Raw genomic sequence first — 25,531 nt, forward strand, 5'->3', positions numbered from 1 at the left:
CTGGGCAAAATGAACCCGTACATTTACCGACTGGAGGAAAGCAAAGATTTGTTTTTCAAATGTTTCATGACAGCTCTGTTTAGGGGCAATCACCTGCCAAAACCACAAAGCCCCATTGGCATCTATCATGCTGGAAGTGGCACAGGATTTTTTATGTGTGCATCTTTTCCAAATTCCTTCTCAATCATTTGCACAGAGGGTGCAAACACAGTCTGAGTAAGGCAGAGGCAAGCTTTTGGCACAGATGATACAGCAACTGGACTCATTTATCAACCACAACATTTACCAACATTATTTAACCGTTGCGTTTTTACTAATGGCAAACAAAGCATGTGGCTTCCTGCAGTTTTTGAAAGGTGGGAGAGAAAGCTCCCTACTCATCTTACAAATATTTCAGATTTCTGTTGCTTGAAAATAACAAACAATTGATTCTGCCAAAAAAAATCCACAGGACAATTAGCCCTCACCATAAATTGATCCCAAGAGTTGCTGCTAACTTAAAGCAAATGAACCTTATTTGTATCTGCCTCATGTTTGATCTGCTGAGCAAGATGTGTTGCAAGTGCAAAGGAGACTTTAAAACGAGTATCTGTTTCTCCTGCAGCAAGGATGCCATTATCTCTACCTATTGCTGGAGATATGAAGAGCATGCAAGAGCAGCAATGATGCCTGTCTGTTTCTGATTTCAGGCATTCAATCTTCTCAATGATCTTCAGTTAGCTTGAAGCAGCAGAATTGGTGGGTGGCACAAAGTGGTGTTCTCTAATGAATTTCTAATCTGATCCTTTAAAGAGCTAATTGGATAGGAAGCCTCCCAAATTGCATCATACATTTCTGTTCACTCAAAATGTATTTAGAATATTAAGAATATGCCTACATATTTTTTACTAGAAGTAATTCAGATTTTTGAAAAGAGATATGAAGATAGAAAGATTCTTTGCTAAAGTCAGCTTTGGGAATCTGATGGAATATCTTCATAGCTGCCAACAGAATCAAAAATGTGGTAATCTTCTACTGGATGGTTTATGCTTTAAGCTATTAAGAGAAGGATGTTATCACCTGCTTAACTCCCAACTTAATGAAAAATAACCTCAGACTCAGTTTACAGAGACAAAGCACAAAGTGGAATCTCCCATACACTAGTTATACATTGTGAAATATTTAGATGAAGAAATGACGAGTTTCTCCACACCCAGAGTAAAATAATATTTTCATATTTACTTTTTTTTTTGGGTAAAAAATCAGTACAATGATTCAATAACATCTATTATTATCACCTAATTGAACGTTTATACCACATCCACAGAGAAAATACACTTCCCAAACATTTCACATAGCTCAGAATTTAAGCAGTATAAATTCATGCTGGTCTATTCCCACTGTCAGCACTGAGATTTTTTTTGTTGCTTTCATTTGCAGAAAGAATTACAATTCTTTGCTGTAGTATTATACATAAGGATTGTTATTTAGATATGAGTAGGATGTTTGCAACAATCTAAATGCTGCTTGCAAATGGCTCCACTGAACCCTGTATCTAAGTATATGGTGTACATTTTCTATTAAATCTGCACAGCAACTCTACCACCTCTCCAGGCAGCAGGCTTTTACCCTCCTTTTACTCTTCTTTGTTATTGCAACTGCATTTTGTGCTGCTAAGTGACAGAACTGGAAACTGAGATAAATAAAAGAGAAATATCTTAGAAACAACTTCTTTGCAGGTGCCTGGTGATTCTGGACAGACTTTTAATAGCATGTAATTTCTTCTGTACAGTATATCAACCCACATGCAAAGAACTCTTCTTTAGGGTCTACCTAGAGCTGCTGCTCAAAGGGAAAGCACTCACACTACTATTTCTGACAGACATTCTCTTTCCAACTGTTCTGTAGAACCAGAATGAAGTGAAACTGCAGGAGATAGTTGAAAGCCAAATCCTCAGAAGAAACAAACAGCTCCCTCTCAGCTGCTTGAATTCTACTTAATAACATAGCTCATGAGCTTGTGTCAAATACACCAGCTGTTACAATCACAATCCAGTATTTCTTAGGTCTCATTATAATCCATTCTTCTTTCTAGCAATTTACCATCAGCCTACAGTAGTGTGGAGGTGAGCAGGAATTTTAGTTAAAATTAATGTAATGAGCAGTGAACTTTTTTCTTATTTCCAAAGTCAACATATGAATGCAAAAACATGTCAAATAGGTTTACCATGGAACAAAGCAAACTTTTTTGTTATTTGGAGAAAAGCCCCCAAACAAACCCTTTTCTGCTAGGCAAATGGGAAACCAATTAAAGTGAAGAACATAAGTTATGTACAGGATGGAGTTCTGAACTGATGTTTCTCAGATCAAAATCAGGGCTCTGATTCCTGGTTTCATAGCAGGCTTAGTTATAGCAGCTGCAGCAGGCTGTCACCACAGCTTCTCAGTCCCCTGCTGGGTATTCACACCGATAGACAAACAAAATGATGACAAACAAAAGCAAAACATACCCACTGCTGGACTCCAGCAGACAGCAATTCACTGAATTAAGGCAAATCACCACTATTCCCACTTTACATTAGCAGAGTAGCCAGAGGGCCCTCATTCTGAGGCACAGAACCTGCTGGTGATGGTAGCTGATGGTGGTGCCTGATTGTGTACAGGGGCAGTCTCCATCAGGCTGCAGGTACTTCGACCCCAGAAGCAGTTCCCTGCCAATGTGCACCTGGGTGGTTTCAGTAACCCCACAGCAGAGTGGAAGGAAAACCTAGAAGCAGCATCTTAATTAAGTGCAAGACTGGAAATGCACAACTCTGTTACCATTCTTCCACTTTTCTTCAGAATTAAGTGTGGGGTCAGCTTGAGCAGCACAGTTGAACAGAGCAGCTGAGCAAGCAGCACTGGGACAGAGGGGACAGAAGTGTTAGGAAAGACAAAACTTCTGGAATAAAGGGAACCTGCTTGAGAGAGATGGGTTTCATCAACAGTGACAGTGTAATTGCACTGCAGGAACTTAAGAGACAAATAGAAGACTGAAGAAGGGCAGTCTGCTTGCAATGGCAGAGCAGTCTACACAAAAGAAAATCTTAGGAGTCAAGGTTATCTCCAGGATGTGAATCCATAGGGATTCTGCAGTACATTTTGATGCAGCTAGCACAGAAAGTGAACAGCATTAGATTTATTAAAGGTGGAGAAGAGGCTGAAATAGTAATGGAGATTACAGACTGTGATTGTGGGAAACAGAGGAGATTTTAAATCCTTCTCTGTCCCTGAGCAGGCTGTTACATCAGAGCTGATATAAACCTTGATTTTATACAGTGTAACGACAGCTTTCTGCAGAAATTCAGAGTCTATAGGAGAAAAAGTAGCTCTTAGTTTGACATATTACTGTCAACAGGGGCCACATGCCCCAATTCAATACGTTCTTTTAAAAAAGATTCACTTTGGTAATGTTTAAGTTTAGAAAGAGAATCAAGATGACCAGCTGAAATGAACTAAGAAAGAAACAGCCACAAGGTTAAATTGCTTGGAGATGATTTGGAGAACAAAAGGTGAGGTTCAGAGCCCAAAAGAATCTCAAATCAAAAGGTTCAGATGACTTTTACCTTCTTTTGGTTTGACTGTAAAGAAGGTACTTAAAAGTAAAACTATATTGAGTCCAAGTAAGGAATACAGAAACTGACAAGTTAAATGAAAACTCTTAAGTCAGGCTAAATGTAATTTTCGAAGAACAAGTGTTTAAAGTTAAAAAAAAAAAAAAGAAATATGAAGCCTGCTAGAGAGCCAGGAGAAACAATAGGAGATGTCTGTTTAAAAGAGCACAGCCAAAGCATGAACCAAAGCCTTGCTAGAAAGATAAACTTGCCCCAGTGTTTGGTCTTGAAGGGAAATGTTCCCATACAAGAAGGTTCTTCAAATAATAAGCCTAATGGACTGTTGCAATATTGAGGCTGGACTAAAAGATTTCTCGAGGTCACTTCCAAATTGAATGGCTCCAGAAATGCTTCAATGAAATACCAAATTAAAAAATCATAAATCTAGAAAAATGAAAGAGAGCATAAAGATCATTTCAGAGCTCTATAGGAATTAAAACATGACACCACTGAAACACTGATGTATTACTTAAAAGTGGCAGCAGATGGATGGTAGGTGGGAAACAGGATCCAAATCTGAAAACAGGCTGTAGAAAGCTACAGGCAATTGAAGTCTTCTAGTCTGTACCACAGAGGGAATTCTACTGCCAGTCTGTGAAGGTGATTAGGGAAGAATTAAGTGGCATTCACAGAGAAGTGATCAAGCTGATACAGTATGCCTGGAGTTTCAAACAGCATTAGAAATCAAGCTTCCAAGGCATAAAAGGAAAAGTCCTCTTGTTAACTAGTGTCAAGTTAAGTGAGAGGAAGCAGGAGATAAAACATGCGGTCAGCGCTCACACTTGGTGAGCTCAGATCTCCAAGGCACATACACTGGAACTTAATCACAATTTGCAGAAAAGGCCAATACCTTTGTATAGGTGACAAAAGCTTAATTCTCTTACCATTCAAGACTGCCAAATGATGGATTTTTTTTTTAATTCATGGAATTTAAATATTCTCTCTTAAGAGACACCTCCTCAAGAGAGGCAGAGACAGAAAGAATGGCTACAGCTAAATTTTGCAAATGTCTCAGCACTATATGAAGTCAGCAATCTTCTGTGGTCAGCCTGGCAAAGGCAGTTGGAGATCAATAGCATCTGCATCATTATTTCATTCCTGCTCCTCATTAGTAAGATAGCTTGACAATCCTGAGGGATGGTGGTTTACAGGGAGCAATGATTAGGTCTGTCTGAAGTCAGACAGGAAGCCAAGATCATCAACTGAGGTTGAACAGTGGCACTCTAACTCCAACCCTAATACAGATATAAACTAATTAAGTATGTCATAACATTTTCCCATTTTTTTAACCTCTAATTAACAGCTGGTAGAGAGTAACAGATGAAACTCTAAGTCCAACACCTATCATCATGAAGAACAGCTTAGATTTTTTTCCAATTTTTTTTTTGGTTTGGGAGTTTTTGGAGTTAATTTGTTTGTTTTGGTTTGTTTTTGTTACTCCTTCACCCTGATCAGAATAAATTAGTGTTCCTTCGAACAGGTTATCCTGCCACAGTAAAAAAAGTACAAATCTGTTGCATTTTTGCTTCATGCCATGGCAAAGAAGAATGGCAATATGAGCATATTATACAGGAAGAACAGCTGCTGCATCCAAAATATTTTAACTCTGGGGGAAAAAAAAAAAGAAGCTACTTATCCCATTCAGAAAACAGAAAAGCTTCAAAGGAATCTGGGAAATTACCAGCTGAAGCTGAAACTCATGGCCTCCTTATTCACTTCAGAGCGTTTTGGATTAACTTTTTGCTGCTCACACAAACAGCAAATTAAAAGCTCCTTCCATTTCTGCCTATGCAATGTATTCCATGACTGTGGAATCTACCTTCAAGTAGAACAGTCCCCTTATTACTTAGCTTTAGCAGTGCCTTTTAGAGCCAGTTATGAGGAAATCAGAAGAGCTAGAGAACATACCAACCCGACTGGACTAAGAGCAGGGCCACACATTTACCACAACTTTAAGCACCAGCATCACAGCTATTCCCAGCAGTGAAAACTACAGTGCTCAGAAGTAATGTTTGTCATCTCCATGAATTCCAAGGAAGATCTTAGTTGCTATTAGAGGGCTCAGTGTTGTCCTCCTCCAAAAGTTAACAAATTATCTCCATATATGACTACACTTGGAAGTGTAAATACCTGGGTCTGCAGAACAGAGGACCTTGCTGCATGCAATACTCCTGACCCTTGGTATACCAAAATTTAACATCAAACTAGCAAGTATACAGCAAGGCAGTGGTAAAACAAATTTCTCCCTTACATTTTATTTTTCATTTCAAAGCAAAAAAAATTGCTTAAATGAGGAATCTTCCCAGATTCTAAGACATGTCTTGTACTTAATCAAGGTTAATTTGAACAAATGATCAAGAAAGTTTGAAAAAAAAATCTGCCCCAGTCCTGTGGGAAAAATCTATCATATTACAGTTTCCTAAAGATACTTCATACAAACAAAAACTTTTCAATACTAGCAGTGACTTATGGAAAAATACCAAGAAAAACATTCACGTGCAGTATTATTATTAGGGACTCAAAAACCCAAAAGAAACCAAAAAACAACGAACAAAAAAAAAAAAAAGAGAGAGAGCAGCATTTAAACAGTTATTCATCTTAAAATCAAGCTTTCTGATACTTGTAGCTATTTTACAAATGAAGTTGATATTTGACTGAAACTCTTTTTGACTTGGGTTTAGACAGATACCACAGTGGGAAAAAAAACCCAGCATATGACATTTCTAGCACTTGAAGGTATTCCATATTAATTCTAGTAAGGTAGAAATTGTAGGAGGTTCAACAGAAAGCATCTCATGGCTCTATTTGCAAGTGAGCAGCACTTATAGTTATCAAGGGGTAAAGTATTCAATTTGTTCATTTTTAGAATGATTCACATTGGTGACTTTATCTAAATGAACTATTATGTGAGCAGGATGTTTTAGGAACTACTCAGTATGATAGCATATTCTTTAATCGTGATTAGTTAGACTTACAAATGATTATGGAACATACAATGTGTTGCAGCTTTGGATCATTACCCATGGAAATGTAATTCAGAAGCACAAACAATAATTATTTCCATCACTTCTTCTACCGAAACATAGCTTTCTTTAATTAGAATACGGGTAAGTGAGCACAGCAAATATAAGATTTTTTAGTAGTTAATCTGATAAAGAATTAATTGAGCTTTTAACTGAGGAAGTTTAATCCTTCAATCAGTGTGCATACAGATTGTGCTACCTTTTCAGGAACACCCACTAACGTAATGGACTAACAGATTATTAAAGATATATTTCCTATGGTGGCAGCCAGCCTCTGGGGCCCTTAGGCCTTTCCACACCTCTCAGCAGCAGCAGGGAAGGAGACACCCATAACACTTTACGATCTGTCTCCTAAATCCCAAGATGCCGTGGCAATAGCCAACCTCTGCCAATGGGGGATGCATAACACCCCCATAATGTATCCCATTCTGTCCATTGGCAGAGGTTGGCTATTGCCACAACATCTTGGGATTTAGGAGACAAACCATGAAGTTTCCCCGAATCTGATGAAGGCAGAGCATGCTGAATTGCACTCTCCAAGCCACCAGAACTGTTTAGGGACATTGTTCTGTCTTGGACAGCAGATGTCTAGCAGAGAGAGTGAGAACCAGTGGCAAGCATGGATGATGCCCTTGCTGGCCTGCAAGAGCTTGGCATCCTCCTTAATAATACATCTCTTCTCTGTATGTAAGAGGCCATTTTACTTTCATTACTGAGTCCATCAATCTTAGAATGCGCACCAGCATCCTTTATCACTGATGTTCTACTGCACAGAGTTCCATTTAATTATCCACTGTGTGAAACACTTTCTTGTGCTTCAGCTATCTCCTCATTTCATTTGTGCAAGAGTTTTACAGGAACACAAATGCTGCTTTCAATCTAGCTGGAGAGGTGGTGGTAAAACTGCCTCTCTGAGGATGAAGGAATGGTTGAGAAGCAATGAGTAGGTGTTATTTAGGAGACACTATACACGCTGACTGAAAGTGAGACTGCACACTAACAGACACAGGACATAAACCATCAACATACATATGAAATCACCAGCACTGATGACAATGGATTTCCTGGCAGACAAACTGCCACTTGATGTAAAGGCCCATGAGCATTCATCTACCAGCTTGTTTGCCAAGAAATATCCTCTGCTTCTGTCAGGACTGGTTAATTAAAGTGTACCAATAGGTTATGCTAGAAAATCCCACACCCATTTCCCAAGTAGATCTCCAGTGAAAAGAGAAGAAACATAAGTAAAACAATATCTAGCAAAGATCCAGACACCAGCTCCCAAGCACCTCTCAATTTTTTTCATTACTGTTAGGTGTCTGACTGCATTTTTTCTCCCCCAAAATTATAAGACAATTCAAATAATAAAACCTGAGCATTTTAAGACATGAATGTCTTTTCCATACCATCTACATTCAGCACAGGTCCACTTGAAATAAGCAGGTAAATCTAGTTAAGACATGAAAGTGTCAGAGGAACATTGTCTCCTTATAACCGCTTTGTCAGGTACATGACCCAGCAGTACCTGCTAAAACAGCTTTAACATAATGATAAATTTTAACAAAAAATAACCATGCACAGCCATAGAATTAATATAAAGTGACAGCTTCAACTAGTATTTGGGAAATTTACTTATGAAAAAAAAAAAACTTGCTTGGATTTGTGGAGTTTCCGTCAGTAATTGCTTTGGATTTAAGGAACAATAAATTCAGCTTATGGTTAAAGAGTACTAACTTGTGTAATCCTGCAACAAAATACTACTATAATCCAGAGACAGAAACAAGAATTTAAACTAGTAAGATTAAAGACTTTTCAACTGCCAAGCTAAAACTTGAAAATATCACAATACTCGTCATTTAAAATGGTACCTGTGACTCCTTTGGCCTTCTCCAAAAATATTACACAAGTAATTGCATTTAGACAAAGCTCTAAGATGAAACTGCATCCTCATTCTCTCCAGAAACCATGACAGGTAATAGAGATTCATGGGTTATTAATGCTTTAAAGACATTCACATATAGGTTTACAGCTGCCTTTTCTTTCTTAACATGTCTTCTCCATGTGAGCAGAAGCCTCAGGTTCAGGTAGGCAAACAGAAAGTAAGAGTTTAAACGAGATCAAGGATACACTTGAAACCCACTTGGGAAGCAGGAAGCTGATGCACCAAACCTACCACTACCATATAATAGGAACTCCATAATTACACACTCTAGCAGGAAGCCAGAAGATGTACTGGGTGTGATTCCCACTCAGGAAAAAACCTGAAATATCACTTAACACTTAAATGAAGCAATAGCTTTAGGACTTAGAGAAAGCAGCAGCAATAGAAGCAAGAAGACCCATTGGACTGGTCTCCATTGTACAAGCCACTTTCAAAGTTTTAAACAATGGATAAATTCTTCAATTTGGATAAATAAAATTATACTTTAATTTGGATAAATAAAATTATTCTTAAATTTGGATAAATAAAATTATTAAAATTAAATTCAATGACTTATATAGATGATGATATGTCAGATAAACCATCTTACTTCTTCTCCTGAAAGATAGTAAGCCGAAAGTAGTCCACCGACGAAACGAATGTTGACTTCAAATACGGAAATTTCAGCATTCTGTTGAAATAAACATAAATTTATTTATATAAAGGTTGGTTTGGTTTGTTTTTATATATGTATATACATGTACAGTTTTTAAGGCACAAGAGCTGTAAATAGCAAAACACTAAAAAAAGAAGATGTAGGGAAGGACAACATAAGAATTTAAAGCATTTCTTACTCTTCCTCACTTTGACAAAATATCCTCTTCATTATCCTCATCCTGCTCAACTTTTCATCTCCTCTGTTGGGTATTGTGAGTGCACGGCAAGCCCCGTGGCAGGGAAGAAAGATGCAACTGACTCTATGTTGTCAGAAGGCTAATTTATTACTTTAGTATACTATATTATATTAAAGAATACTAGACTATACTAAAGAATACAGAAAAGATACTTACCAAACGCTAAAAAGATAATAATGAAAACTCGTGACTCTTTCTAGATTCTGACACAGCTTGGCCCCAATTGACCAATGAGTTAAAACAACTCACACTGGAGTCTAAATAAGCAATCAATTTGGGTAAATTTCTAAACACATTCTACATGAGCACAACACAAGAGAAGCAAATGAGGTAAGAATTGTTTTTCTTTTCTCTGAGACTTCTTGCTGTCTTTCAGCTTCTCAAGAGAAAAACCTTGCCGAAGAAATCATATTCAGAGAACGTGAAGGACACAGTTGGGCTATAAGGCTTTCTCTAAATACACATATCTAAGTATTTATCATTCCTTGTAGGTGATTCAGCATTTGCCCAGAGAGTGCTCTTGGATCACATGTCCCACACTATCTCCCCTCACGCCATCTCAGACAGATCAGCACTTATCAAAATGTCCTATCAAGTGTTCTCCTACTCCAGTCTAAATGCAGCTTACTGCAAAAGTGAAGGTAACACTAGAATGAGTTAATTACATGCTCAGGAAAAGTGTAATCATTATGTGTATTCACAAGGAAAATGATCTTTTGCTATTACAGCTGGCATGGATGAATCTTTTACTAATGATAAAGACTTGGTCCAGCCAGTATCTATCTCAAAACTCAAAGTACATTCTTCCCTTCCTTTTGAAATTCAAGCATAAATGAGGAATCTAAGTCTCACATGCTTTTGTTCTTTATTAAGGCAATTCTAATTTTATCCCAACACATACCCTTTAACCCACTCAAGGCATTCAGTTAAAAAGTTGATCTAGTGAACTTTTCTTAATTTTTTGCCTTTTTATGTAATACTATTTTTTATATTTCTGTATTTCTGCAGAAAAAGGTATCCAAGTGTCCCAAAATTTTGGGCATATAAAAAAGGCGTTTTTCCTTCACATGTTCTGGGTTACTCTTGCTTCTACTGAGTCACTTTTCCATTTTCTATTTGCCAACATACACTATAACTATATTTAATATAAATCAATGCCTGGTGGAGCTGATGGATTTTCTTCTGAAAGGCTTGCAGGCTTTTTTCATTTAGCTAGGTTTTGTGCTTTTCCAGTTTAAGTATTTAGATGTCAGTTTACGTAGGAGGGAAGAAGTTGCTCCGTTTTTTATGGATTTTGAATTGCAACAAACTGCCTTTACAGAAACAAACAAACAAACCAGCACTGGGCTACTTAACAGAAATATTACTTCATGCTTTTCTGTTTCCAAGGTGCTCTGATTAAGAAAAGGTATCGAGACCCCTTGCAGAGTTGGTGAGTTTTTTGTAAATTGTAAAGGTACAGGCTTCAAAACACACTCTTGGGCTTGCTACAATGCTTGTTGGTTTACACTCAGGAATTTAACTTTTCTCCTCTAAAATGTATTCTGCACTTGCCCCTCTAAAAAGAGGATATAATTTCCATTCAGAATTACTCTGATTAATACATAATTAATATAGTATGTATGTGTGTGCCTGTATAATTTTTTAATACACGTGAACACAATTCAAAGGGGCTGACAAAGTAAAGCCATCACACATGTCTGATTCTTGAAAACTCAGACTGGCATCATGGATAAAGACTGCAAAATCATCTTGCTGTCTTGCAGTGTTCAGAGCATAACACTCTTACAAGTTTATTTTGAGTAATCTAGAAATCTGCAGTTTCTCCTCTGTCACTGCTCTCCCCCACGGCTCCTCTCCTATTCTTTCTAAGAGAAACAACAAAGTTTAATTTCTGCAGCTTAATTTCTGTTTCCAAAACTCTTTTTTTTCCCAAATCTGTTAATTCTCTTTCCAAGTGTTCAGTCATTTTCTCACTGAATGCAGCAATAAGGCAAATGGAAACAGATATTCACCTCAACTTCAACATTCCTCTGCATGCTTTTTTATTATGCCATGATCCACATTAAACCTGGGGAGGGGGATATAAAAACATTTAAATTCTCTAGAAATCTGAACTAATTAGATGATGCATCTGTTCACCTGCTAATCAGGCTACCTGTGTGGGAACTACAGTACACGTACATTAAATACAGAAATCTACCTTGAAATCCAACATATAATACAGCTATCAGAGAACTGATTTGACTAAAGAAAGGCTGACCTGACCTGACCTGATCTGATTGAAGAAAGGATGATCAAATGAGTGAAAGGGGTGGCTTCTCTTCTGTGGAGATTGAGCTAGCTGAAACTCCTATGAATAGTATGAGAATATGAATATGGGAACCTTCTTCAGAAGTTCAGGTCCTTTCCATTTCAATCCTGAGCCTTAGCACATGTCAAGTACCTTTCTTTGATGTGGGAAGGTTGAAGCTGTAAAGAGGTAGGTGTCAGATGAGGAAATGAGTTAATCAGATATCCCAGACACTTGTGTTTCCTTTGAGAACTGAATTAAATTACTTTTTGATTTTCAATTGCTTGAAGTAAATTGAGTGGTGTATGACCTGAATATTTTGTCTCCAGAACTTTACATTTTGCCTTTCTGGATTTAAATAGGACCACTTAACTCACAAAACCATTGCTATCTTTCAAGGAGTGCAAAGGCCCTTTAAGGAAGTCTCAGTATGTGTGCACTGACATCTGCTTCTGGAAATCAGTTACAGACAAGAGGACTACTTGGAAATATTTTGAATAAAGGTTTTACTGTTGAGCCACAAAGATTATTTGCACTGCAATACTGAACATGTGTTGAAGGGGTGATCTTCCAGGACATTTCTTGAAGGCAACCATTGTTCAAAGGTCATCAGATTCCCAATAGGTCACCTGGACCTCTGAACCTTCATTTGAAATACTTGCCCCTTACCAAAATCTTTATGCAAGCCACTGAAGCAGACAAACACTGAAACAGCCATTTCATTAATGGTAGATTTGAAATCTGTATGCCTGATAGTTACTCTTAAACTCATTGTACCAGGTTAATATTATTCTCAGCACACAAATAACTGTAAATGGCAAAACAATGAAAGTTTTATAATTTTACGTTAAGAAAACATGTCTACATATTTTTGTGAAGTAAAGTTTGTGAGGGAAAGTTTGCGTGAAGAAAAATGAACTCGTCCTAAAAGTAGAAGATTTCTGCTGCACCAAATGTACCCTTCTTCCTGGTTTGATTTTTAAAATTTTTGTATGATATGACACATTGAAAAGGCCACACCCTGATCATGATTCTCTTTTCATACATTTAATCATCCACATACAGTTTGCACAAATAAGTCTGTATATTTCTACGCAGTAAAATTCTAAGTAAGCAATATTATTTTTTTATTTTGCTCTCAGATCAACCTGTGTATGAATACCTTATGATTCATTTAACAGTACTAGAATATATCAGAAAAACTTTCATCTGAACTTCCCAAAATTTCTACTTCACCATCTGTAGAGGTGAGAATTATTTTTTATTTTAAATTTAGCCTTCTCCTTCAAACAGTTATTGCATCACCTACATAGCAAATCTGAGAAGTGGTTGAATTTATTCCACTGCTTCTAATGGAAATTCTGTAAGGCAAAGTGACTGGACATGTATATTTCAAGATGACTAAGATGTTCCCTTTTTAAGGTACCAAATGCAAAAGACAGCTCTGAACAGCTGGATAAATATAATTTCCAGTCTTATGGTCTTTACATTAGTACCCCAAATAGACTGTGCTCTGTGTATGAGAGTACCTGAAACACTTTTGTTAGTACACATCTCATCTGTGCTAACATCTAACATCAGTCTGATCTGGTATTTGCAGGCCTCCCTTTTAGAAAGGATTCTGAAAGTCTGTAGGTACTAGAAAAGAGTTACATGTGTTGGGAATAACATGTTTTTGTTTTAATTCCAGGGCTTTTCTGTTAATTGTTGAATGTGAGTAATGTGGTATTTCATCTTTTATTTATTCAATATTTTATCATTCACTATATGAACCATAGATGGAATAGTCCAAGTACTATACAAGATCCAGAGAAATTGTGAGTTCTGATGACTGTGCTTGAGAATAAATAGAAAACAAAAAGCAATGTGTGAATCCAATATATGGTGCGAGAGCAAAGCTGTGATGAGTTTCAGGAATTTCATCTGATTTCCTTGATTAATTTCTAAAGATGAAATTATTTTGACATAGACATACAACATCCTTTACATTACTGGCTAGACACATAACACCAAAGTTACATTAAAATTGCTTTTTGAGTAGAGTAAAACCCATAGCTCAGAAACACTCAAGATGCTGGAGAAAATTAGAGATATAACTAGGAAACCTATCATACTAACTCCTTTTAAAGAAAGGGAGAATGACAATGCCTTAGCAAGACATTGTCAAAAAGCAACAAGTATAAATATATACAAATGGGGAGGGGGCAGGCAGAATAAAGTGCTAAGACCTATAGTAGTTAGCCTGTGTTACTCTGCATTTCTATTTTATTTGCAAATTTATGACAGGGCCAATTTGATCTCAGCTGCATCTCACCACTCAACTTCCCTCACCCTTCCCTAAACCAGATGATTAAGAGTACAACTGGTAAACTACTGAGGCTTCAAACAGCTGTTATATTGAATTTAATATTGAAAACATTGTCCAGACAACAAACTACTGTCAATGGGGCTCTCCTGAAGGCCTTTCCCTATTGAACTCCTCCAGCTTCCCAAAAATCAGCATTCATATCCTTCTGGATAATTTCCTTACTGCATCTCATTCTTGATAATCTTCCTCTCCACATTCACAGACCAAGGCCAAAATGATTTCCATCTGGATTTTCTCATGGGAAGTCACCCTCCCTTATAAACATAACATTTGAAACACAACGCTATTTTATTTATCCACCAGGCACTCACCAGCAGCACTGGTTACATCTTCTGTCATTCAAAATTCAGCTGGAGAAAATGAATGTATTCCCAATGAACAAGTCACCTTAATTTACATTTGATAAAGAGCTAACTCTCTTAGTTTTTATAAAGATAGCAAGAAATAATGCCACAAATCCTAACATATAATTGGTTTCTGTCTTCTCTATTGCAAAGATTCCTTCCAAAACTTTCTTTGCTTTGGTTCTCCTGTTCTTGCATCATTAAGGGTGTATAGAACTTCAGCCACCTCATCTGCATTTCCATCCATTGCTCTGTGTGGAAGGAATATAGCAACTCCCCCCACACACACACCATGGCAAGCAGCCCATACCCTGCAGTTTAACAAGCTGTGCAAGAGAACACCAGGGAGCCTGTACTGAACAATGCTGAATAATGTATATAATTCCAGACTCAAAAGTGGACACAAAGGGCCCACATTTCCTGTGAAATGCGATGAACTTGTAATTATTATTTCTATTAAATAATAATATTCCCCTGTTGAAGCACAAAGGTTGGGAACAGCAACAAATCCTAGCATTTTTAAGCAGCCCAGGAATTACGATAGAGTCACAGATAGTACTACAATAGCTCACTTTCAACTATTGGAATTAAACAAGATTTTAATTACCAGCAATTGTGGGGGGGAAAAGTTTCATTCATACTCCACAAATGAAAGTTACTGGCAACTTGCTAAAATATTCAGTTCCCTAAGACATGGGAAACAATCTTAGCAACCTTTTTATCACAAGTGTCAAAGCCTGGTTATTGCATAACAAGTTATTTAACCTTGCTGTAGTCCCTGCATGGCAAACTGCAAGATCTTCAACAGGCACACAAATAAAGTGCTACTGAAGGCATTAATAAATTCTAGCAGCAAAAGAACTGTGTTTAGTAATGAATTTGCAGGATCTCCTTTTAGCCCATCGAAACTGGTTCTTACACATAATCAAAACAAAATCAAGTCACTTTGAAGTCTGGCATTTAGAGTGTACCAATAAGTTACATGGCAAACTAGTAATCAAATAGTCCCACAAACTAAAGAACCATTTTCACCTGCTGGCTTTCTTAAGATTTCTCTGTGACCCACAACTTTTTCTGCTCTTTTTTTTTTTTGAAATGGGAAAACTGTTCCAAATAGTTGTATTAGGAAAATTTCTGATTTTCTCACTTGAAGAGGAAAACTACCAAGAATAAAGAGCCAAAAACCGATAATGTTCAAAGTTAGAACATTAGGCTGTGGACTGTTAAATACAAGTCAATCATAATACACACAGTCTGAGAATAGGTAGTTATTTAGATTTGTAGATTTGAGTAGGATTTAGATTTGCAAATGCTGAAGTTTGAAATAAGCAAACAAGTCTGGAAGTCTGAACTGTTACTGACTGCCACACCACAGATAGAGCTGAGTTAATGATAAAGGCTGGAAGACTTATTTATGCAAATAATATTTGCTGCTCTGGGACCTTGCAAAGGGGGTATGCTAGTCTATCCATGACAGTAGAAAAAAACCCCATAACTTCAAGTTTCTCCACTTTCACCAGTTCTTTCCCAGTTCTCAAATAACAGGCATGTCACTCACAAAATTTCTAGGTTGCATGAACCTGCTTGACCAAACCTCTTTGAAAGACACTCAGATTTGCTGAGCTAAGCACAAAGATGAAAGTCAGAAGTTGTAAGTTAGCCTTCAAGGTTCAAAAGTGGCATATAAAATCAGTTACAGTGACTGACCGATGCTTAAGAGCATTGGTAGGACACAGGACTGAGGGCACCCTCACCTTCTTCCTCATTCCCTTCTCTTTATGCAGTTCCTCCATTCCTTAGTACCTGTCTTTGAGAGCAAATGATGAAATGGCCTTCATACTTTCATCATTTCCCTCTTATCTGAACAAGTGCTGGCTTTCTGCTCCATCCCTTGTTCCCAGTCCGATCCTGTCTGGCTACACTTCCCTCAGACAGCTGGTCAGTTGGTCAGGGTATGAATTCTAACCCTGTCCCACGTACAATTTGACTGCCAGCACCTTCTGCTCCTGGTGTGAGCCCCTGTTCCAGTCACTGCCCAGACATGCTTCAGGACACCGTGCAGACCAAGGACTGCTCCCAGCAGGCAGTACAGGCGAGAGTGCCCTTTAGCACAGGAGTTTAGCAGGGCTGAAGAAGAGGGGGATGGATCACTTGGTCACTCATGCTCAGGGTCCTGGGGTGTGTTTGGGCGTAGATGCAGAGCACCATGGATTCCAATCCTCAACAGCTCCCAAACCCTCACTGTTCCACCACGGGGCTCAGCTCCTACCACTACTCCCTGACACCTGACCCCTTCATTTGCCTCATCAAGATCCCTTCTCCTCTCTCTCTCTTCCCAAGCAGGTATTCAATGTTATTTGGCTCTTGGACTAGAGAGACCAATAGCTTTCTCCTCCCCACTGTGAAGCAGAAGTGGGGTGGTGCTACAGAAACCCTTCAGAAAGCTCTGTCTGTGTGTGTGCAGCTTCTGAAACAAATAAGAAAAAATAAGAGCAGAGGAGCAGGCAGCATGCATAGTTGTAGCTAGGAAACAGCCAAGCTCCCTAAGAATCCCATGAAAGACTGGTTCCCTTTTCCTGCCTTGTAAGCTGCTGATACAGAGCCCAGCCCAGCTGCTGCAGCCTTGGGCTGTGCACTGTGAAGGGGTGTGTGGGCAGCAGCCTGCGTGGGGAGGTCAGAACAAAGCCTTGGCTATATTAATTACAAGAGCAAAGATGAATCCCCCAGAGAGATGAGGTGATTTAACAGAGAACAGAGCACATATCCATTGTGCTACTCAAAGCTAAGACCGTGGATTTAGCCACTGCAAATGTCATCTCTTTCCAAAAGGATGTCTACATCTCTTATAATATTGACAGAATCATAAAATGCAACATAATTCCTGAAGGAATGGCTCAGTTTAGCTCAAACTTCTGCAAGGTTTCAAATAAAAAATAAAAAAGTCAGCAGTTGTGACATAAAAAAGCTCCAAGCATTGCAGTGTGGGTATCAGTTATAAAATCACAGGGCTACCAGCTGTAGCTGTAATCAAAATAGCTTGTGTTATAGTCTGAAAGGGAAAGCTTTGAAACATACCCACTGACAAGCTTACTAAAATGCACAAGTTTGCCAAGAAAGGTGCTGCTGACTTAACTAGAGTTTTCCCTCAAAATCAAAACCTATCTTCAGAAAGGTAAAGAAGAGCAACCCTGACATCCAATTCATTGAACTGCGAGATTGAAATCTAACGCATAAAGAGACGTTGCCATTTCCCATTAGGTCATCTTTATTCCATAAATCCTTTCATGTGGATGAACTAGTGCCTACTTTGCAAAGTGACACCAGGCAACTTTTATGATCAGATATTGAGGTGTGAGTGCTGGCCAAATAGTTTGGTGATTATCTTCTGGAGTTTGCAAAATTTTCCTATATCCAGCTGCATTGAGAGAGAACATAAGGAGAAAAAATTCTGCTACAGAATACAGTCACAGCAATTTTTGTAAAGAACATCTTAAAGAAAATGAAAGATTTGAAAGACATGGTTCTAAGAAAAAATGAAGAGAAAAACATATCCTACTTATGCAAATAAATGCCAAATATGCTGATTAAGCAGTCCCTGCCAGGAAATGATCAGAAACATCAAACACAAGTTTATACTATTCAAAAGAAATAACTCTTAGGGATATGTCAGTGAGTCAGTTATTCCAAATAAATCACTTTCATGGGACAAAGGTTTCTAAAAGAGAAGCAAGTAATAGTGTACATAACATTTTTGCAGAATATGTCACATAAGGCCTGATACATGATAAACACTTAAACACAAAAGAGAACTGCTGTTCTTTAAACTGTAAGATATAAATACAAAATGGCATTTGAATCTAAAATCTATACCTAAAGTGGAAAAATAAACAAAAGTGCAAGTTGAGTAGCTTCCAACAATCCAGACATTAAACAAATGGACATACATTATTAAATTTGGCATTACAGTTATTTATTTTAATTTCCTTGTTCCAGTTTGTGAAAATTCATCTACTCACTGCTGATGCCAATGCAAAATTCAATTACATATGATTATGAAGTATTATGAAAATAATTTTGTGAGGTGTTGAACTCCAGGCTGCTACTTACAGGAATATCAGTAACAATATAGTGTTAGTGACGCACAACAGTGTTATCTGTGAAGCTGCTTTGGTAAATCTGCTTGACTCCTGCATTGAACAACTAATGGAATATGAAATTTCTGACATTTTCTTAGCTTATAAGCATTACTGAGAGAAAAACCAGGTGTGTTAAAAAGAGGAAACGTAGCCAATACCATCTAAAAGTTTCCAGTACGAAATATATCAAGATATATGTAAACCCAAAGATTTTCAAGTTAATAATGTAAATCACTCTACAAAGCTTTACAATGTTCCTCCAAGTAGAGCTCAGCTCATCCTTTTAAGTGGAGTTTGTTATTTTCTGTTGTCTTATCCTGGTTTTTAAACATCTTGATAATACCAAGCTAATAAGACAGGAATTTAGTATTACAAAAATACCTTTAGGGAAAAAAATTCTTATGCACAAAATAAAATTAGTATGTCATTCAGGCTTCTGACACTACACAGGAGCACTGTTTAATATCCTCTATTTACATTATAAATGTAAATATAAATGCATACTAAATTGCTGCTTATATAAACTACGTTAGATCCACTCTTATTAACTCCTTCTTAAAAGGATAATTAATTTTCAAGCATGGAAGAGACCCTAATTAAACCTGACTTTTGCATACCTTATTAGAAAGAGTACTTTGTTTTCAGAAAGTGTCTCTAACATTAAGCATGTCAACTACAAGAGCTTTCAAGTGCTCAGTGTACTGTGCTTACTTTACTACACTGATCAGAGGTGCTTCATCAGCTTCATCAGCTTTCTGCCCCCAATGATAAATCCTCTGGCCCAAAAAAAAACCAAAAGGAAAAAAAGAGAAAAAAATAAATACCAAACCCAGGACTTTGCCATGTAATTGAAGAGATTCTTACTTGTTCAAGGCCTTTCTAGAATAAAAATTCAATAATGAACTTTGCCCTCAGCTGCATATTTGCCACTTAATAGGGTGATTTGTACATGCAGCTGTGAGGACCTGATGCTTCCTAAGAGTAAAGCAGCTCAGTTCTGCCAATACTTCAGCCTAACTCGTGATATTCAACTTTACTGGAGTAGACAAAGGAACCTAAGTAGTATGTATGGCATGTACCTTTCAGTAAAACACAACTGAAATCTGCAGAAGATTTCACAAAGGGAAAACGTAAAGGGTTTGTATAATGAAAAAATTAATCCTTGAAGGGTCCCAATTCTTCTATCCAGAGAAGCTGAAAAGGCAGGTTTTTGCTTTATAATGGCAAATACTCTATTTATATTTTCCTTCCTCCAGTCCAGCTCATTGCCTTCCATCTACCTAAATCTCTCTGATTGAAAAAGAGCATATAAGCAGAGCAGTAGATTTCCCATCTTCCAGCTTCCTGCCTTGTTTTATCTATCAATAATCTAAATTCTTTAGCCTTGCATTATGCTTGTAATACCAAGAACCCAGTCCTCAGTTGGCCCCTGGAGACTAAACAGAGCATTAAAAGTTAATCAGCAATGCTCCTTACCACATTGAAATCCAAGTTTTTTTCAACCCACTCCTTGGCTTCCTTGAACTCCTCTTTCATTTCCATGATGTATAGTGTATCAAGGGCATCCACGATTGTTGCTCCTTGTATGTTACCTGAAATACATGAAGAGCCAGTGATTTACTTTCCAACAGAAGACTTTGCAGTTAGATCTAATTAATTTAAATTAATTCTCATTTCAAAATCCAATTTCAATTAATCCAATTAAAAACTGGTTGCATAAGCATTCAAGTGGTAACTAGTAATTCACAGCCCTTACTTTGATTCCCATGCCGCAACACAACATCATAATATTTAAGCATTTCTTCCACTAATGAACTTTTGAAGAGCTGCTCTAATGCACTGTACTTTCAGCCATATCTTTGCATTTTAAACCAGAACAGTTCACAGTAAAATGACATAAAACCCAGTAAATCTCGGTAATTGAGAAATTCCTCTTTCTTCCAGTTTGGAATGAAAACAATCAGCTGCTTTTTTGTTTTTATACTCAAAAATATATATAAAGCTTTAAGAAGCTGGTGAGCACTGGTCCCATTTTAGTTAGCAAAGCCCTTTAAGAAGTAGAGCCTGCACCAGATAGCACTGGGGGAGGCAAAGGCAAACCTGCACACATGGATCTGTCAGCTCAGGAAGGGCTGCAAGGCACTGGTTTTCAGAGCAAGTTCTGGTGGTCTGCAAAAATGGCACCTTTCTACCTCTGTTACAGAGCTGGGTAAGAGCCAGCCTTGACCTAACACTGCAAGATGAAATATCATCGGTATGTTGGCTTTGGAATGGATTAAATGTTCATCATCCTCTACTGAAAGGTTAATGTGGACGGTGGGGTTCAAGAAAACACAGTCACTCAAAATACTTTTCCATGCTTACTCCAAATTTACCTTGACCTTTTCAAAATACCATTTTTGTCTAGGAAGAGTTTCAATTCCTATTTATGGGATAATGTCAAAAATTCAATTTTGACCACTCTACTAAGACTTTCACTTCCTAACTTGGCTCCTGCAGTTTTCTTAATGAAAGGAAGACCACTGTTATATTTTAGAGAAGACTCTGATACAGAAGAAAACATTTAGAATTAGAAAATAATTTAGGTTGCAATCAAAAGAGAAAGTCATTATGTCCAATCCCTGTCTCCCTCAGCAGGGCTAATGAGTCAGGTGAATAGCTGACTACTCATTCTAGAATTGATTGTACCAGGGGAATAACAAGATAGTAGCTACAACTAATTAAGGAACTTGATTATCCTCTGGTCTCGGAAATACCTGACGAAAAAGTAAACTTAATTTTGCAAACTTATCAAACATCAGAATTCAGTTTTTCATATTTAAGAAAGAAAGCTACTCTATCAGTCAATTCTTGTGTTCACTGCCTTCTTGGGTTTCTGTTTCCACAGGAAACAGCGAGGCAGTTGGAGAGCTCTATATAGCACGATTGACATAATTTCCTTAAATTAAGGTTCCAGGTAGTAAATAATTTTCTATTTCTACCATCTTAAGCAAAATAATATTTGAGGTTGTTACAACAGTTATTTGGTACATGTAACAGAATCAGATAATTTCTCTATTTTAGCAGCTGTTTATACCACCCATTTTTGGAATATCACTTTCCTACTCTGAAGGAAGGAATCTCTACATTTTCCCCCAGATATTCCGCTAATAAAACTGCAGTCTGCTTTGGTAAGAAAAACATAATATCCTCCAAGAGCTTATTTGGAACTTGGCTGCCCTTCTCTAATATTAAAGGAAAAATATTCTTTTAAACTTGGCTAAGCAACCTATATTTTTCCTGAGCATATGAGAAAGTGAGAGTGGAAAACTGCTGGAGGACATCTGCTCAAGATCACTACTGCAAAAGCTCTGGAGATGTCTGGTAACTCCATACAACAAAAGCAGTTCCTAGTGAACCTTTACAACTGAGCTCTACTTACAAAAAGTCATCTATAACCTGATTTGCTTCAGTGGATTGCGATAGGCTCACCATGCAAAGACATTCTTTGTGATAATCCTCTTGTAATACAACTAACACCACCACTAAACAGTTAAGCTTTCAATTTTAAGGATTAGTACTTGAGCTGCAACCCACTACTAAGTCAGAAGAAAAAGAGGAGAAAATAAGGAGAAAACTTATTGAGAAATCACCCTTGGAGTCACCTACTTATTATGATTTTTTTCCCCCTGAATCTGGCATATGTGGCCTGCTTAGAGCACACATTAAAAAAAAATGCTAGAATCTCAAGTAGATCTTACTTTAATTGAAATTATTTCTGCTATTATTCTGAAGGCTCCAGAAAATTGAATAAAACAAATAATGTGACGCTTAGTCAAGTGTCTCAAACAGCTGTGCTTCTGAGTTCTTGATAAAAGACAACAGAACAGAGAAAGAGTCAGTTTAGAGGCCAGAATTACGACTTGTGAACAACTGCAGTTTACACTAAGTCAGCCAACAGAATAACTTAAACTTGAGAGTAGTATGGAAATCGTGATGCTGAACAGTTCATTAATAACCAGTCAGACAAACCAGTGGTGAGGCTGGGGGAAGGAGTGCAAAGAAATTTAATGAACATTCCTTATTATGGGATAAGACCAAACATTTCACAAGCCTATATAAGCTATGCTTCTCAAAGCACAGCACATCAGTTATTAAATATGGTTATCGCTGTTGTTTGTTCCTACACAACATTCCCAAGGAATTACACAGCAGTCATGGTCTACAAGAAGCAAAGATTATTGCTAGGCAATTACAGTACACACTCATGACACAGAATATTTGGACAAGAGGCCTGTTTTCCTATACACCTACAGTACTGCTAGAAATTTGACTAACAGTGAGCACTGTGTTACAGAGCACAAGCCAAGCTGAAGTCACCATGGTAGAGTTTCAGAGTTGCCCTAGGCAGGAGGAAGGTATGAAGATATCACAAAAAATACTTGGATAAAATTCATAGACCTCAGGTAAATACAGATATATATTGCTGATAACTACATCTATATATATATATATACACACACATACACTCTCAAAGTAGAGAAAATGAACTTGAAACTCATAAAACATAAGCTCTAAGGGAGTAATTTTGATGACAAAAGGGATAACCAGATGTTCAAGCCTATCAAAATGAAGAATTACTAGTCTCTACCAAAACCTCCAGACCATGTAGACACATATGCTCCATTTTACTTCTGTTGCTAACCCTTCACTTTTACCACTCCTCTTTACTGACAGCATCATTTACACCAAGGAGAGCACATAAAATAGCCTACTATTAACTGAAAAGAATGCAAAAGAAATCAGTCAACATGAAATTTTCAGTAGACTATTGAGAAACATCAACAGAACTTCCTTTCCAGTCTAACACTTAAAATCTTAACCAATGATGTGGAAGAAAACAAGAAAGAGCATATTGCTAACAAGATTTGTGGACTATTAACCACAACAGCTTATTAAAAGCACAGGTAGCCTATATCTCCTCTGGGTAATGCACAGTCAGCCCATTTAAACTGCATGCTTTAAAATATCCAATAGTGCCAGTGTATGTGCATGTGAATAAAAGAAGAGATTACATTTGAGAATGCAGCAGTGTCTTGGGACTGGGCAGCAAGAGCAGAATAAGAAGAGTGATCAGAGGATGAGTAACTTTGTATGAGTTTCCAGGATGCCACTGCAGGGAGAACTGCTCTGGATGTGAATGACAACCTTATTAGCACAGCTCTGTGACTGAGCTTATATGGCCATATGGTTTAAGAACCACAGCTGGCTTATGGCCAAACCCTTTGGAACGTGTGCCAAAATAAGTTCTCACTTTTCAAGCCCAGGCTTTTAGATATGGCCCGAAGAATCCGAAACAGAATACTGCAGAATCAATGAATGTTGGTGCACTTAATAGTTTAAAATTTCCTCCCATCCCCTGCCCACCAAGCTTGGCATTTGAGAATACATACAGGTTCGACTAAAGTAACATTTTGATTTGTGCTGTAGGTTTCATGGAGCATTGCTTCAAAAGCTGACTCATATCTTAGAACAGTGTTTTCCTTTATTTAAAGTTCACTGAAAAGGTTCCTATGCAATATCATTAGCAATTTAAAGTGTCAAGAGTGATTAATTATTAAAGTATGCTATGCCAAAACATGAAACTCTTGACTCAAGTACTGGCAAACCCTCAGCAATATTAACACTTTTAATTTCAGTGACTATTCACACCTGGTAAGAGTGGGGAAAGAAAAATTAATTCAATTTTTAACAAATTGTAGTTAGTTTTTTGTATGTGCAACATGAAACAATATAGTGATATTTCTAGAATGCTCTTCCAAATCTCCAGTATTTTATACATCTGTGCATTTTAGAGTCAGCTTGAATGTATTTGAATTTGATAAAAGTTTAAATATTTTTTTCCTTCATTGCTTATCTCTCTGCTTCCTGCAGAAGCCTTTGGCACCCACCACGCTTCTGGCCTCGTGCAGCTCAGCTACGTGTTTTGTTATGAACCACCTCCTTTTGTTTGAACCTGCTGCCTAGTAATTTGCTATTTCCACCCCTTCCTTACAAAGGATATCACTCTCCACAAGGAACAATAAATCCCTGTTCATCTCATCTATGCTACTTTTTATGGACCCCCACATATTGTTCTGGAAAGCTGTCAGGCTTTACTACTTTATCTCCCGTTTCACTAAGAGCCAGTTTAAATTAGGAACGTTTTCTATTTCTGAGTGCAATTATCGCCTGTTGGGAAATCCTTCTGGGTTTGTGGAACTGTTTGCAGTTTGCCATTGTCAAAGCTGCCCCAAATAACTTATTTGCGCTGCCAAATTTCACTCTGGTCATTCGATTTTTCAGCATTGGGATGAGTAATTTGAGAGTGTGGCCTCAGCAGTAACAGATTCCTGTGAGAGGCCAGTAATAAGCCTGAAAAATGATTTTTAGAAATCTGAAACGGCAATACACTTGTCTTTGTTGTGCAACATGACCTCCTCTCAAAAATGCTGTGTTGAGTAATTCATCCACATATCTGCTAATGTTATTCTTTACACAAGTTAATTTAGTTGAGACAGATGTCAGGCTTACTTCCACCACATACCAAAACACAAAATTTCAAGGAATACAGCAGGAAGCGTGAAGACAAACAAGACTGGGGTGGGGGGAAGATTTTGAGTTCTTTCCATTTAAATTAATATATTGTTTAAACACATGCACAATTAATTGCCTAGGCCATATTAATAAACTTAGAGTTTGAAAAGACACATTGCTATACACTGCCAAGACAGTTTTAGATATAAATTTTGGTAGGCTTTAAAAATATTCATACACCTCAACACTCCATAAAGAAATGACAAAAAAACAGTTCAAAGTGGGAGGAGCAGGATCTTACTAAATTATAGTACTTTGGGGTTTGCAGATTGTGAGTATTTATTA

The 25,531-nt window shown here is 37.5% G+C and overlaps 1 protein-coding gene across 1 annotated transcript in view; it reads right to left on the bottom strand.

The window, feature by feature from the left end:
- Positions 1 to 25,531, bottom strand: part of MAN1A1 (mannosidase alpha class 1A member 1) — a 139,356-nt gene that overhangs the window by 73,685 nt on the left and 40,140 nt on the right. Inside the window, exons 3-4 of the mRNA XM_084203257.1 lie at positions 20,108 to 20,223; positions 9,187 to 9,267 (exon numbers count right to left, since the gene is read on the bottom strand). Coding sequence (XP_084059383.1) covers positions 9,187 to 9,267; positions 20,108 to 20,223 — 197 coding nt within the window. The remainder of the gene's footprint in view (positions 1 to 9,186; positions 9,268 to 20,107; positions 20,224 to 25,531) is intronic.

This window comes from Fringilla coelebs (assembly GCF_963513975.1).
Source record: "Fringilla coelebs genome assembly, chromosome: 3".
NCBI lineage: Eukaryota > Metazoa > Chordata > Aves > Passeriformes > Fringillidae > Fringilla > Fringilla coelebs.